At 40.8% G+C, this 17,304-nt stretch overlaps 1 protein-coding gene across 1 annotated transcript; it reads left to right on the plus strand.

Annotated features, from left to right (window-relative positions):
• Positions 1–7,003: 7,003 nt before the first annotated feature.
• SLC19A3 (solute carrier family 19 member 3) lies at positions 7,004–16,420 on the plus strand. The gene is made up of 5 exons (XM_003417883.3): positions 7,004–8,390; positions 10,589–11,417; positions 12,882–13,074; positions 14,466–14,607; positions 16,042–16,420. Exons 1-5 carry the CDS (start codon positions 8,241–8,243, stop codon positions 16,276–16,278), a joined length of 1,551 nt encoding a protein of 516 aa, XP_003417931.2. The 5' UTR covers positions 7,004–8,240; the 3' UTR covers positions 16,279–16,420.
• The last annotated feature ends 884 nt before the right edge of the window (positions 16,421–17,304 follow it).

Here is a 17,304-nt window from a genome sequence, read left to right on the forward strand (position 1 = left end):
GTTACTCATAAATCATAAATCCTGCCTATCACTCCTTCTTTTCCTTTAATTACTACTTCATTCTCAAAAAAGTTAATGACAAAGATTCACAAACACTAATTACCACAATATCATAGCTAAAACACCAGAACATTTGACAAAGTTAACAACTGTAAAACCACCAGCAGAAATGAAAACAACAGCACTCACTTGTAGCGTGTGCAGACGAAACCACATGATTCAAAGCCTCTTTGTAATTGGGCAATAATGACAGCTCTGACCGGAGAACACTAGAAAGTTCAAAAAATAAATTAGCCTGGAGTTTTAGCCTTGTAAGTATATTGATACTTGTAAGCTGGGCTTACAAATGTTTTTGTTGTTGTAACTACAGGGATATTTTTAGAAAAAATAATAAATTCTGCTGAAACATGGCACAAAAATTTTATAGACAGCCATTTTGGCGTCACCCCTCTGACCATGTTGCCCAGTGCAGCCCACACCCCCTGCACCCTCCTAGTGACACCACTGACTGTCCATGTCTGAAATTTAGATAAACTGCAAATTGGCTTAAGCCCAACTCCATATGTGAACAATACATGAAAATTTGTATTGAATGTAATTCACACAAAAATGCTGTAGTAGTAAAGGCTAAATTAAGGAAACACAGCAACTCGGAGGGCTCACCCCACTTCGGCAACAAGGATTTGTGCGTTCTAGCTCTACTTTGCAACTCACTCCAAATGGAATCTTAGCAACAAAGTATTTTTGTTTCCCATAAAAAAAAAAAAAATAGCCTTCTTTTCTTCATGCCACAGAATTATAATGACAAATGAATTTATCTTGGAATTAATATTAGAAAATTGGAGAGTTTCAGAGATGTTATAAAAAAGAAAATCAGATATATGCACATCCATGTTCATTGCAGCATTGTTCACAATAGCAAAAAGATGGAAACAACCTAGATGCCCATCAACAGATGAATGGATAAACAAACTATGGTACATACACACAATGGAGTACTATGCAACCACAAAGAACAATGATGAATCTGTGAAGCATCTTAGAACATGGATGAATCTGGAGGGCATTATGCTGAGTGAAATAAGTCAACTACAAAAGGACAAATATCGTATGAGGCCACTGCCATAAAAAAAACTCTTGAAAACGTTTAAACACAAAAAGAAACAATCTCTGATGGTTAGAAGGAAGGGGAGGAGTGAGGATGGAAAAACACTAAATAGACAATGGATAAGTGGTAACTTTGCTGAAGGGTAAGACAGTACACAAAACTGGGGAAGCCAGAACAACTTGTACAAGGCAAGGTCATAGAAGCTCCATAGACACATCCAAACTCCCTGAGGGACCAAATTACTGGATGGAGGGCTGGGGACCTTGGTCTCAGGAAACATCTAGCTCAACTGGCATAACATAGTTTATACAGAAATTGTTCTACATTCTACTTTGCTGAGTAGCATCTGGGGTCTTAAAAGCCTGTGAGCATCCATATAAGATACTCCACTGGCCTCACTTCCTCTGCAGCAAGGGCGAGTGAAGAAAACTAAAGACGCCAGGGAGAGATTAGTCGAAAGGACTAATGGGCCACAACTACCACAGCCTCCACCAGACTGAGTCCAGTATAATTAGATGGTGCCCGACTACCATCACTGACTGCTCTGACAGGATCACAGTAGGGATCCTGGACAGAGCTGGAGAAAAATGTAGAACAAAATTCTAACTCGCAACAAAAGACCAGATTTACTCCCCTGACAGAGAGTGGAGAAACCCTGAGACTACGGCCCCCGGAAGCCCTTTTAGCTCAATAATGAAGTCACTCCTGAGGTTCACCTTTTAGCTAAAGACAGGCCCATAAAATAAAATGAGACTAAAGGGGCACACCAGTCCAGGGGCAAGGTCTAGAAGGCAGGAGACGACAGGAAAGCTGGTGATAGGGAACCCGAAGTCAAGAAAGGAGAGTGTTGACATGTCGTGGGGTTGTTAACCAATGTCCTAAAACAATATGTGTACTCCCTATTTAATGAGAAGCTAGTTTTTTCTGTAAACCTTCATCTAAAGTACAATTAAAAAAAAGAAAATCAGATGAACACTTATGATTGGCCTACCTCTTTTTTTTGAGGCTATACCCATTTTTATAGAAAAGAATGCTAGACTGAAACCAGCTAGAAAGATTCTAAGGGTGTAGTTAAAGAACAAGATAAAAGTGGCATAAGAGGAAAAGGTCAATAAATCCAAAAAAAACAAATTGATTGCTGTCAAGTCAAGTTCCAACTCATAGTGACCCTATGAGACAAAGTAGAGCTGCCCCGTTGGGTTTCGTAGGCTGTAATCTTTACGGAAGCAGACTGCCACATCTTTCTCCTGAGGAAAAGCTGGTGGGTTCACTCCAACCTTTTGGTTAGCAGCTGAACACTTAACCACTGTGCCACCAGGGCTCCAAAAAGGTCGGTAGAATGTTAATATATGGAATAAAAGAGAAGAAAAAAAAATTGAACTCTAAAATCAAGAGACTAAAAACACATTGTTGTTGTTTGTTGCTGTGTCAAGTTGGCTCCAACTCATGGCAACGTTATGTATTATTACATGGTTGCCCAGCTCTGCACCATCTTCATGAAATTGGTATGTTTGAGCCCATTGTTGCCACTATTGTGAAGTGCCTTCCAATTTAGGAGACTCATTTCCCAGTACAATACCAGACAATATTCCGTTGTGATCCGTAAGGTTTTCATTGGCTAAATTTTAAGTAGATTGCCAGGCCTTTCTCCTTAGTCTGTTTTAGTCTGAAAGTTCCACTGAATCCTGTCTACCATAGGTGACAGGTATTTGATATACCAGTGGTACAGCTTCCAGAATCATAATAACACACCAGCCACTGCAGTATGACAACCGACAGGCAGGTGGTGGAAAATGTGTGAAGAAGTTGCTTAGAAAGAAATTTTCCCAAGGCAGGTGAAAATAAAAATATTGAAAAACTGTCCCAATCAAGTTTGATAGTAGTAGAAATACGAATCTTAAATTTTATAGGAGGCAAAGAAAAACCTATGAGCACCTTAAAATGAAGAGGATTAGCAAGGGATTTATCATCTTAAAAGCCTATCGCGCCCACATATCCTGAAGAAAGGCAAGCAGCAGTAAAATACGTGGCTTTCTAGAAGTGAGAGGTTTTGAGAAGTGGGAGGCTATGATAGAGGGCGTGCTACAGGGTCTCTGGTGGAAGAAAAAAAAAAAAAGCTGTGGCTTTTTTCCTGAGATGAAAAAATGATGTGTACCAGCAAAAAGAAGGAATGTGACATTTCTATGAGTAGCCAAAGAAAATTGAGTGAGTTACCTCAAATGCAAAGGTAGTGGCTGTCCTTGGGGCTGCATTCAAGGTCACAGGCACTGACTGGGTGAGGTTGCTGCTGGGTAACACCAGCAATACACGCCTCCATTTTCTCCCAAATGTTGCAACTGGGTCAGAGGCAGGCACGCTGGTCTGCCAGGTGGACAGAGCAGGAAGACTGCAACCTGCCTGGGGCCACCAAGGCTCAGAAGTGGAGCGGAAGCCAGAGCTCAGGGCTCATCTCCATCTGCTGCTGCTAGCTAGTGTGCTGTCTCTGTGCAAAATCTCTGCTCTGTCTCCAAGACCACCAAGGTAAACTGTGCGCTAGATTGAGCTGCTACGATACCTGCTAGGATTATTTTGTTAATCTTGTTAATGTCTAGCGCCTTCTTCATTGAATGTTTCTAGTCAGGATACATTGATAGGCTGACTTTTGTTTGGAGAATGTTTTTCTTTTTCTTTTTAATCTACTGCCCACACAATGTTCTTGCACGTACCTTTTTAAAAATGGTGGTGGAGTCTGAGTAATATATGAGGATTACTGCAATAGGAGCAACTGGTAATAGGATTATTGAGTTATTTGGAGAGCAGACAGGATAAAGGGGAAAGGTAAACATCTTGTTTTCGTAAGTGTCAACTCAAAAATTCACCTTACCTCAGGTTAGAGGTGATGAAGTGAATGGAAATTTAGAATATTGTTCATTTAGGAGGTGTCTTAATTACCTAGTGCTGCTGTGACAGAAATACCACAAGTGGGTAACTTTAAAGAACTGAACTTAATTTCTCATAGTTCTGGAGGCTAAAAGTCCAGCTCTGACTCATGGTGACCCCATGTGTGTCAGAATAGAACTGCACTCCACAGGGTTTTCAGTGGCTGATTTTTTGGAAGTAAATCACCCAGCCTTTCTTCCCTGAGGCCCCTCTGGGTGGACTTGAACCTCCAATCTTTTGGTTAAAGTAAGGGTATTGTAATTTTTTTTTTCTATGCAGTGACAATAAGATCCTGTATTGGGTTATTTGTCTAGAGTTTGGGTGTCTTGCCATTCTTCCACATGAGGTTTCATTGTAGGGGGAGAAAGACTTTTAGTGGTCTTATACTCAAAAGACGGAGGAGAAATTAAATTGTTCCCCTGCCTTCTAATGTTGCAGAAGTAACTTGTCTTGTGGTCAGTTAAGTATGGAGCCTGATCTGTTAGGTTATGGGGATTTATATTGTTACTTAGACACATTTGGAGTTGTCTTATCCAGGGTTTTCAAAAGTATATCTAGAACAAGTATTAGAAAAATGGCACCTAGTACATATGTGTGTAGTTTTAGTCCATGTATTACAATTTCACTCCAACAAACACCAAAGGACAATCACACTTGTGTTGTTCTTGTATTTTGTCACCCCACAAACGCAAGTAGAAGCCTTAATAACTATATTAACCTAAGTGTGGGCTAATAGAAGTCCTCAGTTAAAAAACAAAAACAAAAAGCCATTGCCATTGAGTTGATTCTGACTCTTAGAGAGCCTATAGGACAGAATAGAATTGCCCCATAGGATGTCCAAGGCTAATCTTTAGGGAAGCAGACTGTCAACTCTTTCTCCCTCAGAGTGGTTGGTGGGTTCAAACTGCCTGCTTTTCAGTTATTAGCCGAGAGCTTAGCAACTGTGCTGCCAGGGCCCCTTAAGTCCCTAATACTTATGTTAAAGAGTAAAGAAGAATAACTTCTGATTTTGTATATAAATTAAAGTGGCACTGTCCAATAGAAATAGAATGAGAATCACATGTGTAATTTTAAACTTTCTAATAGTCACATGAATGCATCAAATCTAATGACCAAAGACCAGACGAGTTGTGGAATTACATGAAGGACCTCATACGTGAAGAAAGCAAGAGATCATTAAAAAGACAGGAAAGAAAGAAAAGACTAAATTGGATGTCAGAAGAGACTCTAAAACTTGCTCTTGAGTGTAGAGTAGCTAAAGTGAAAAGAAGAAACAATGAATTAAAAGAGCTGAATAGAAGATTTCAAAGGGCGGCTTGAGAAGACAAAATATTTTAATGACATGTGCAAAGACCTGGAGTTAGAAAACCAAAAAGGAGCAACACACTCAGCATTTCTCAAACTGAAAGAACTGAAGAAAAAATTCAAGCCTTGAATTGTAGCAGTGAAGGATTCTGTGGGCAAAATATCAAATGACACAGGAAGCATCAAAAGAAGATGGAAGGAATACACTAAGTCACTGTACCAAGAAGCATTGGTCGATAGTCATTTCAGGAGTTAACACATGATCAAGAACCTGTGGTACTGAAGGAAGAAGTCCAAGCTGGACTGAAGACGTTGGCAAAATACAAGTCTCTAGGAATTGATGGAATATCAATTGAGATGTTTCAAGCAGCAGCCAAGAAATCAAAGGACACATTGCATTGGGCAGATCTGCTGCAAAAGACCTCTTTAAAGTGTTAAAAAGCAAAGATGTGACTTTAAGGACTAAGGCACCTGACCCAAGCCATGGTGTTTTCATTTGCCTCATATGCATGTGAAAGCTGGACAATGAATAAGGAAAACTGAAGAAGAATAGATGCCTTTGAATTATGGTGTTGGCAAAGAATATTGAATATACTATGGACTGCCAAAAGAAAGAACAAACTTGGCTTGGAAGAAGTGCAGCCAGAATGCTCCTTAGAAGCAAGAATGGCCAGATTTCATCTCCCATACTTTGGAAGTGTTATCACGAGGGATCAGTCCCTGGAGAAGGACATCATACTTGGTAAAGTGAGGGCCAACGAAAAAGAGGAAGGCCTTCAATGAGATGGATTGACACAGTGGCTGCAACAATGGGCTCAAGCATAACAATGATCATGCAGATGGTGTAGGACCAGGCAGAGTTTCATTCTTTTGTACATGTGATCACTATGAGTCGAAACCGACTCAACGGCACTTAACAACAACAACAGTAGTCACATTATAAAAAAAAAAACTTTAAAACAAGTGAAATTCTGATAATAAATGTTGTTGTTTTATTTAACCCAACCTACAGAACAAAAATTTTTCTTTTTTTACGGAACTAGGCAGCTACAGTGGGTGCACCAACCCACAAAGTGAGAGAGCTGAAAACCTTCAGGCAGGAGGTACCATGCACCTTATATGTATTATTAGCAAGCTGTCCAATCCCCTTGGTGGGTCACAAGCACCTTATTTGCATAGTCCCATCCAATCATTTGGTGATGAAGGCCATAAAACAGTGATCCATCACAAAGCAGTTTCACTTACTTTCAGACACACTTAGGAGAAGATTCATTGCTCCATCTTTTACCATTTCCTATTGTTCTTAGGTGCTGTTGGGAGCTCTGGTAGTGCAGTGGTTAAAAATGTGGCTGCTAAAATAATTCTATTATGAAATCATTCTGCATCCCACTTTGAAATGTGGCGTCTGGGGTCTTAAATGCTGACAAGCGGCCATCTAAGATGCAGCAATTGGTCTCAACCCACCTGGAGCAAAGGAATATGAAGAACACCAAGCCCACACGGCAACTAAGAGCCCAAGAGACAGAAAGGGCCACATGAACCAGAGACCTACATCATCCTGAGACCAGAAGAACTAGTTGGTGCCCGGCCACAATCGATGACTGCCCTGACAGGGAGCACAGCAGAGGACCCCTGAGGGAGCAGGAGATCAGTGGGATGCAGACCCCAAATTCTCATAAAAAGACCAAACTTAATGGTTTGACTGAGACTGGAGGAATCCCGGCGGCCATGCTCTCCAGACCTTCTGTTGACACAGGACAGGAACCATCCCCGAAGACAACTCATCAGACATGAAAGAGACTGGTCAGCGGGTGGGAGAGAGACGCTGATGAAGAGTGAGCTAATTAAATCAGGTGGACACTTGAGAGTGTGATGGCAACTCTTGTCTGGAGGGGGGATGGGAGGATAGAGAGAGAGGGAAGCCGGCAAAATTGTCAAGAAAGGAGAGACTGAAAGGCCTGACTCAAGACGGGGAGAGTAAGTGGGAGTAGGGAGTGAGATGTATGTAAACTTATATGTGACAGACTGATTGGATTTGTAAACGTTCACTTGAAGCTTAATAAAAGTTATTATAAAAAAAAAAAAAATGTGGCTGCTAACCAAAAGGTCAGCAGTTTGAATCCACCGAAACCGTATGGGGCAGTTCTACCCTACCCTATATGGTAGCTATGAGTTGGAATTGACTCGACAGCAATGGGTAGGTACAATTGAGTCAATTTTCAACTCATGATGACTCAATGTGACAGAGTAGAACTGCCGCATATGGTTTTCTATTTTCTGGGCAGTAGTCTTTACAGGAGCAGATCACCAGATCTTTTTTCCTGTGGAGCCCCTGGTTGGGTTCAAACCGTCGACCTTTCAGTTGGCAGCCAAGCACTTAACCATTGCACTGCCTCTGCTCTTTTGCTCCTTTTTACCATTTGTTATTGTGTGCTGTCGAGTTGGTTCTGACTCACAGAGACTCCATAGGACAGAGTGGAGCTGCCCCATGGGATTTTATAAGCAGAAATCTTTATGAAAGTAGATCCCCAGGTCTTTTCTTCCCCGGAGCTGCTGGTGGGTTCAAACCGCTGACCTTTCGGTCAGCAGCTGAGTGCTTAACCATTGCACCACTAAGGCCCTTTTTACCATTTATTAGTAGCTACCAAGTACTTACCATGCTTACGATGGAGAGCACAAAGAAGTGCTTGTATTAGAAGTTCAGTGAAGAAGTTCAAGTTCACTGACAAAGGAGGATTTGACTGGCTCACTGAGGGAATATTTGAGAGCAATTATCTTTCCCTTCCATCTGTGGATGATACTTTATCCTGTCATAAAACCTTCAGAAATAATCAGCTTTTCTTTACATCCAATAAGCCAAAAAGAATAAATGGGAGTTAATTTTCTCTTTGTTTCCACTTGATTAGCCATGGTTTGTTTCCAAACTTCACCGAGTGATTCCTGGGTTTATCCCACTGTGATCCTTTGCCTATTTGGATTTTTCTCCTTGATGAGACCTTCGGAACCATTCCTCATCCCATATTTATCTGGACCAGATAAAAACCTGACGAGTGAAGAGGTAAGTTAATAAAAATGCTTATCTCGGGTGGTTTTAATTTCTACAGGACTTGAACAAGGACATAGTCAAGAGTTTTATTCACCTTGAAAAAAGATTAACACATTGACCTCAATGAGTCTCATTTTCATATTTCTCACATATTAGAATGGTTGGAGCCCTGGTGGCACAGTAGTGAAGTGCTACAGCTGTCAACCAAAAGGTCAGGAGCTCAAATCCACCAGCCACTCCTTGGAAACTCTGTGGGACAGTTCTACTCTGTCCTGTAGGGGCGGTATGAGTTGGAATCATCTCGATGGCAACCAGTGTTTTTTTTTTTTTTTTGGTATTAGAACTGTTCAACTACTCTTTCTTTACTTTCAAAAAATAGGCAAAGAAAATACTGAAGTATTTTAACTTTTTAGAGTCCTAACATTAGTCTTAGTGCTTGGGAACGTTTCAGGCATTCAACTTCAGTGACCACTTTCATTATATGAGTCTCAATATCACCAGGGAGCCCTTGTGGTGCAATGGTTAAAGCACTCAACTGCGAACCAAAAGATCAGTGGTTCTAATCTACCAGCCCCTCCATGAGAGAAAGATGTGGCAGTCTGCTTCCATAAAGATTACAGCCTTAGAAACCCTATAAGGCGTACTTATACTCTGTCCTATAGCATTGCTATGAGTTGGAATCAACTCGACGGCAGTAGATTAGTATAACGAGACCCTATGCCAGGCACAAGTTCTAGTAGTCCTAATAAACTTCCCAGCTGCTGAAGTACAAGCAGAATCTGATAAAGAATTGTAGCATTTTTTTAGGAGATGTGGCTTACTCAGTTTCAAAAGCTATTTACCAGCAGGTAAGGCCTGAACAGCCTTATCTCCCAGCCCTTCCCACCTTCCCAGAAGACCAAATTCTCTTCCTTAAAAGATCCACCTCCTCTCCTGATAACAACTGCAACAAGAAAATGTACTGACCCAGCTGGAGAGTTTCCTGGGCTGATTTTAGAATCTCCAGCAGAACTATGGAAATGCTGGATAGAGTGTGGCGTCACCTGGAAGGCTGATCGGCACCGGTTTACTTGGTGGTGAGTGGCAGAGACAGAAAGGCAAGCTTGTTCTGCTGTGGTGCCAAAGGCACTTAGAGACAACTTTGTTTCAGAGTTCCCTGGATTGAAACTTGTCACATGACTGAACAAAAGATCAAGTTCAGAATTGGCCCAATGGATCCACTGGGGTCTGCTTTCATCCTCAAAGATGCAGCTCAGTCACTCTGGGCCATGTCCTGGGCCCACAGCTTTCTACAGTAACCTCCAAAAACCCCAAACCTGCAGCTGTCGATTCCGGCTCATAGCAACCCTACAGGACATGGTAGGACTGCCCCATAGGATTTCCAGGGCTGTAATCTTTACAGAAGCAGACTGACACTTCTTTCTCTTGCGGAGCAGCTAGTGAGTTTAAACACTTAGCCACTGCACCACCAGGGCTCTTTACAACAACCTCGGTAAGGCCAAATGTCAAGCGCAGCAGAGACTCAGTGATTTCAAAGGCGTCTGCTCTCACCCACCATGCCCCAAAGATCGACTACTTCCTCAGCCCTTTCCATCTATAAAAATTGAGGCCCCATGCACTTCTGATTACACTCCATGAGCTGACTGTATTAAACTGAGGCCAAAACTGAGTCAGCAGAGACCATCAGTAGAACGGAGGGAAAAGGAATTGAGAGCCCAGCCGATTTTTCCAGGAAGGAGGTGAAAAGCAGTGCTTGTTCCCACTCCCCAGACCTCTAAGGTCCTTTACTCTTTGCTGTCTTCATGTGTGCAAAGGTAAAGGTTCTTCTAACATGTATAGCCTCATTATCTGATGTTGCTAATCTTTGAACAAGATGGTATTTTTTTTAAGTGTTTCCAGGCAACAGAGCCTGAACAACCCAGAAGCATTTGAATAATTTTCAACTAATTTACTATTTAAATTTGATAATTTATGTAGGTCAGATTGAATATTAACCTAATATACTCTTCTAGGGGGATACATTTAAATGTATAAACTGGACTTGGTTTTTGTTTTTGGTGGAGGAGCTATCTTCTGTGCTTTGCCATAATATGAAGAATATCCAATTAGATGCAGAATTTTATATTGGGCAAGGCATATGTACCTGTAGTAGTAACTCTTGTCACTTCTTGGTGCTCCATGGTCACATGATCCCTTTTTCAACTCTGCAGCTCACAAATGAGATCCTTCCCGTGTGGACTTACTCTTACCTGGTGCTGTTGTTCCCTGTGTTTGTCCTCACCGATTTCGTCCGCTACAAGCCTGTCATCATTTTACAAGGGATTAGCTTCATCATTACCTGGCTGCTGCTCCTGTTTGGCCAAGGAGTGATGGCTATGCAGGCTGTTGAGTTCTTCTATGGGATGGTCACTGCCACCGAGGTGGCCTACTATGCCTACATATACAGCGTGGTCAGCCCAGAGCATTATCAGAAAGTGAGTGGCTACTGTAGGAGCATCACGCTGGTGGCCTACACAGCAGCCTCAGTGCTGGCCCAACTCCTGGTATCCCTGGCGAATGTCTCCTACTTCTACCTCAATGTTATATCCATGGTGTGTGTCTCTGTGGCCTTCCTTTTTTCACTTTTTCTACCAATGCCCAAGAAAAGCATGTTCTTTCATGCCAAACCCAGCAAAGACCTGCAGAAGTCACCCAGCACAAATGCAGTGTTAGATGAACCTCCCAAGGGCGATGCCCCAGGCTGTAAAGAGGAGAAACTCCCTCCAAAAATACCTACCAATTCCAAGAATCTGGATGTTGACCAGTTGAATAGCCCAAAGCCAGAAAACATGGCTTTGAGAGTCTTTGTGCAGTGGTTCCAAGATTTGAAGGAGTGTTACTCCTCAAAGCATCTCTTTTACTGGTCCTTGTGGTGGGCTCTTTCCACAGCGGGTTTTAACCAGATTTTGAACTATGTTCAAATCCTGTGGGATTACAAGGCACCATCCCAAAATTCTTCCATCTATAATGGGGCCGTCGAAGCTATTGCAACTTTTGGAGGTAAGTAAACATTTATTTATCGTCCTTTTATCAGTGTGTCGAGTGTGAGACACCTGCTTTAGTTGTCAGTGCAGATGCCTTACTGCAGGCGCTATAAACTCCTCCTTGGTGGTGAATGGCCTTTGTTGAGAAGGCATATTAGCCTTTTTCAGAAATGGAAGGCACCAGAAAAAATAAGAGAACACAGAGCTTCTATTTAATGTGTGATAGTTACAGTGAGTAACTCAAAATTTGGGGCTAAGCACCAAGTGGTTATATTCTAGCCTAGTCCCTAAGATTCCATCTGATCATCAGGAAACGTGTTAATAATGCCCCTGTTAACATTAAGAGGAAATAGTCTAAATCAACTTGACAGCACCTAAGGAAAACACGTATAAGAAAGGAGTTTTATTTAAGGCAGGTAAGAATGAACAGAATTATTAAGGGTTCCTGATGATTACTGGGAGAGGCCTGCTAATAATAAAGGATTCAATTTAGTTGGCATCCTCCCCTTTAACAATTCAAGTCTGTATGCCAAAAATTCCAAAACAAAAACTAGCTTTCTTAGGAGATTTAATGGGGGACAGACAATAAGTAAGAGTCAGGAATCTAATATCACAGCGGAAGCTACCTTTGAAGTGTTCTCTACTAAAAATATTTATATCCTGGCAAATGAGACTTTGAAGATATTTTCTAGGAAGTGGGAGTTCTCCACACCCTCATTTACAAAAAGTTTCGGAAAACCCATTGTGGTTTTATTATTGTCCTCATTTTCAGAGGCTTTAGTTTAACTCCTGAAGCCAGGACTGTGTTGGAATTGGTTTACTGAAATTTTTCCTACATCCTAATTCCTGGCGGGAAAAAGTTTTATTTCTTTCTAGGTCACATTTGGAAAAGGTAATTAATCAAAGGTTGATCATTTGAAACATAAATACTTTGCCATCTCGTGAAAGCAAACCATAATTACTAATGATTATTACTACTATGTATTACAGTACATATGCATACATAATACAGTGCATAAAATGGAGCCCTGGTGGTGCAGTGGTTAAGAGCTAAGGCAAGCTATGGCTGCTAACCAAAAGGTTGGCAGTTCGATCCACCAGCCACTCTTTGGAAACTCTATGGGTCAGCTCTACTGTGTCCTGTAGGGTTGCTATGAGTCAGAATCAACTTGAAGTCAACAGTTCTTTCTTTGGTTCTTTCTAGTATATGCATACGTGTTGTAATTACATAATTACTAGTCCCACCAATTATTTAATCTCTTAAACCCTATAAATATAGGTCTGTTCCCTGAAAGCCTCAAGTATATTAGGCCAGGCCTTGAACATATCGAGCTGGAAATTAGAAATAAGATTAATATGAATAAATAGTAATGATAAAGGTTAATAAAATGACTACTCAGTTTAACACATTGGGTGATACCCATTACTGAGAAAAAAAATCACTGGGTTTTTAAGAGCATGTGTTGGTCTTCCTTCTCAGGGGCCGTGGCTGCCTTTGCTGTTGGTTATGTGAAAGTCAACTGGAACCTTCTGGGAGAGCTGGCTCTGGGGATCTTCTCAGGTGTCAATGCAGGCGCCTTACTTCTCATGCATTATACAACCAACATCTGGGCGTGCTATGCTGGCTATTTGATATTCAAGTCAGGCTATATGCTTCTTATAACCATAGCAGTGTAAGTATTGTGATTTCTTTCAACTCCTAAAACTAAACCAACTCAGTATCTTCTCTTTTTGTGTGTTATTCCTCTGGTTTCTCTGAGAACAAACTTCAGAGAGATTTTAACCAATTGTAATATTAAATGTGTGACTAAAAAAAAAAATGTGTGACTACATCATATTAAATTAGATGCAACTAATCTATCTTTTTTTATTAGTGAATTTGTTGTCTGAATATTGCTGAGATTAATCATCAAGTGGAGAAAAAATACCACGTAAGGTTATAAACTGAAAGCAATGATACATTGTCATTTTAAGCAATTTGCCATAACAAGATGTGATTCAGTTTAAATCTGAATGATTTCATTTACATTTCTTCCCTAATTTCACTTGTTTGCTTGGTCAGCCTAGGCACATGCTTTAAGAAAGGAAAGAGTCTCAAGAAAGTTGGTTGCTGAAAAAAGTAGATGCAAAAGTTACCAGAAACTCTCAATCCCTGTTTAAATCTTTTTAAATAACAGTTGAAAACACAGAGATACATCAGCACTCAGGGAATAATAGATCATACACAAAGGAAGGAGACGAAACTTGTTGGCAAGTTCACACTTTTATTGAAATGTCTCAGTTTCTTTTTGTCACCTGAGGATTTTGTTAAGGGAGAATTACATTTTTTCTTGCATCCTTTTAAATATATTTAGAACCCAAAGCCTTAACTGGCATTCCAAGGAAGAACCTAAATAATGCCCTTTTGCTAGCCTTCTCATAAATGTTTTGTCTTAAGATTTTAAAATCCATGTAATTGCTTAAAATTAATTACAAGAGTCACTTCTTGGTACAGCCAGTCATGGTCTAGATGGTCCAAAGGATGACTCACCTACTAAACACTGACACTATCAATTCAGACAGTTGGTAATAGAATGAATAACTCTCAAAAATTCCTCAGATTGGGTAGTGTCTTCAGTCTCATAAAAACTCACTGCTAAACATTATCTAGAATCAGACAGCATTCAGTACTAGCAAGTTATGAGAAATTAGAGCAGTTACATTTAATTCCTGAAAGCATTGAATTGGTTAGTCCAGGAATTTAGCCATGTTATACTTCAAGATTCAGCCTTTAACTGGACTTTTTAACTCCTTTCTTTGTTCTGCCTGTTTGTCTATACAGAGGAGATTAAGACAAGAAAGGTTATTAAAACACGGTTCAAGTCCACCACCTGCTCCTTGGAAACTCTATGGGGGCAGTTCTATCCTGTCCTACAGGGTTGCTGTGAGTCAGAATCGACCTGACAGCAACAGGTTTGGTTTTGGTTTTGGCTTCTCATCAATTTCTGTCTTGAAAGAAAAGAAAAAAATCACATGTGTTCTTGCTGAAATATCTTTCTTGATGATTTCATATGTTTAATGATAGATTTCAGATCGCGGTTAATCTGAGCGTGGAACGCTATGCCCTGGTGTTTGGACTCGACACCTTCATTGCCTTGGTGATCCAGACCATTATGACTGTGATCGTGGTAGATCCCAGAGGGCTCAACCTGCCAATCAGCATTCAGGTAAGTTGCCCTATTTCTGTTTTCCTACTGAGGTAGTTGGTGGAAGTGTGGAATAATCGGTAACCACTTAAAAGATTTTTCAACCTTACAACTGCCAACATTTGAATTTCTTGGCTAGGCAAATTTAAAACAAGCATTTTCTTAATTATGATACTAAACACTCCCTGGGTGGTGCAAACAGTTTGCACTCGACTGCTAACCTAAAGGTTCGAACCCGCCTGTTGGCACCGCAGAAGAAAGCCCTGGTGATCTGCTTTCATAACAGCCAAGAAAACCCCATGGAGCAGCTCTATTCTGCGACACGTGGGGTCGTCATGAGTTGGAATTGACTTGATGGCAATGGGTTTGGTTAAATTATAATAGCACAACACACCAAGTAGTCATTGGGCAATAATCACAAGTAGGTTAGCATTTACCTTTGCTCCTAAAGCCTCATCAGGTTACGGTCTCCTCATTACGTCCTCCATAAGTCTCGTCTTTTTGTCACTATCCAGTTCTGAGGTTTACCGAGATTGCCACTAGGGAGGAGTGCACGCCCACTCCTACCCCTTGGTCCTCTGTCCAACTTTAAAATTAGCTCAATTTCACGTTTTACATGTGGATCTGAAAAAAGAGGGGTAAGGCAGGTAAGAAGTAACCTCCTTGGTCAAAAATTCATTCTTGGAGACGTTACACGTAGCATTGCGCTATCCTTCAGATATAGCCACAGACACGTAAGTGAGATTTATGTGCTTTTTCACTATTGCTAATAGGTAAGATTTGAACCCAAGCAGCCTGGCTCTACAACCCGACTCTTACTCACTCCACTTTTACATCTGGGTCTTCTAAATACATGAGAGGAAAGTTTTGTGCAAATCTAAATGACCCATATTAGGATCCTGGGTCTTAGCTACCTCATAATCCAAGCACACAACATCACTGCATATTATCAATGACATAGATGGTCACATTTAAAAAATATATTTTATTTATTTTTGGTGGCAATATACACAACAAAACATACATCCATTCATCAGTTCTAGATGAACAGTTCAATGACATTGGTTATATACTTCAACTTGTCACCATTCTCACTGTCTCTACCCATATTGTTTCATCACCATTAATTTAGCGTTCCAGTGCTAACCAAAAGGTCGGCAATTGGAATCCACCAACCACTCCTTGGAAACCCTATGGGCCAGTTCCCATAGGGTCGCTATGAGTCAGCATCAACTCTATGGCAGTAGGTTTGGTTTGGTTTTGGTTTCTGCCCCTTAAAGTTCTCATCTGTGGTTAACTATTGTCAGCTTAAACTCACAGATAATTCTTCATAGGAGCACAGTGCTCAAGATAAACATTATTAATGGGGCTTCACTGTTTAACAATGGCTTCATGGGATAGTTTCAGTTTAAGTTTTAATGGTTACAAATGACTGATTATTCCATTTTTCTCCAGTTTTTAGTGTATGGGAGTTATTTTGCAGCAATTGCTGGAATATTCCTAATGAGAAGCGTATACATTATCTACTCGGCCAAATATGGAAAGCAAGTGCCGGACTCTTCTACAAGTCAGAATCCAGATGGGCCACACCCAGAGGAACCAACACCTGTGACGATGGAACAAAGCTCTAGCCTTACCACATCAACCTCTGTGGATTTGGAGCATGGGCTCAGCTGGCCTCAAAGTTCCTGAGTGATAACGTGCTCTGCTTTGTCAAATTGACATGTTTTGCAAAGTCTGGACTCCAGTGAAGCTTTTCAAAACCACAACAAAATCTCAGCTTTAGACCAGATAACTCTGTGCCCAGCTGAACAGGACCCATCATCTCAATTAAAACAAGCCATATGGGGGACCTCAATGAATTGTAGTGATTGGAAAGTTCTAGTTTTAATCACTTGTAAGGATATGCAAATAGCCTGGAAACTAACCTTGAGAAAACTCCAGCTATCCAGGACCGGATGTTCCCCGTCTGTGAGGAGACATACTTGCTTGGTGTAGATACTTGTCTGATCTTACAAAAGCTGGCTGCACAGAGGACATTTTTTTGTTACGTGAGCTTTTCCTTCCTCTTCCATTAAGTACGTGTCTGTATAATTTGCAGTTCTCTGAGAGAATTTCAAGGTTTTAGTCCAGTTTCTAAGGACTCATCTTCATCCCAATAGTATAGCATTAAAAAAAAAAAAAAAAACCTGTTGCCATCCAGTCGATTCTGACTCATAGCAGCCCTATAGGACAGAGTAGAACTAACTGGCCCATAAGGTTTCCAAGGAGTGGCTGGTGGATTTGAACTGCCAACCTTTTGGTTAGCAGCTGAGCTCTTAACCACTCACATGCTAATATTTGATGATTTTTTAATGATTATTTTTCTTTGTGTGCTCTGCTGAGTTCTGGTGTTGAGGAACTACCTCAGGAATAACTGCAGACACCCTTACTTGTCAAAAGAATGACATTCACGTCAATTCCTAGGCCCTGGGAGGGGCAAATGATCCTTCTTGCGCCCGAGACCACAGAGGAGGTGTTCTGATAATATGTCAACATGATGTTTGTCTAAAGCTGAAAAACTTAAGTAGAAATTTCCAGGGGTTCCTAGAAGTATTTAAAAAAAATAAAATCTGGTGGGACATATTTAAAAGAAAAAAAAGCCTAATTTTTAAATGTGGGAGATTATGCTAAATAATGTATGCAAAAATGTTAAAGAGACTTTCTGATTTTTTGAAT

Source organism: Loxodonta africana, chromosome 6, assembly GCF_030014295.1.
Source record: "Loxodonta africana isolate mLoxAfr1 chromosome 6, mLoxAfr1.hap2, whole genome shotgun sequence".
NCBI lineage: Eukaryota > Metazoa > Chordata > Mammalia > Proboscidea > Elephantidae > Loxodonta > Loxodonta africana.

Coding starts and splice junctions, on each gene's coding strand:
- SLC19A3 (XM_003417883.3), top strand. CDS start 8,241: ATGGTTTGTTTCCAAACTTCACCGAGTGATTCCTGGGTTTATCCCACT. Junction 8,391..10,588: donor AAAACCTGACGAGTGAAGAG/GTAAGTTAATAA, acceptor TCAACTCTGCAG/CTCACAAATGAGATCCTTCC. Junction 11,418..12,881: donor AGCTATTGCAACTTTTGGAG/GTAAGTAAACAT, acceptor CTTCCTTCTCAG/GGGCCGTGGCTGCCTTTGCT.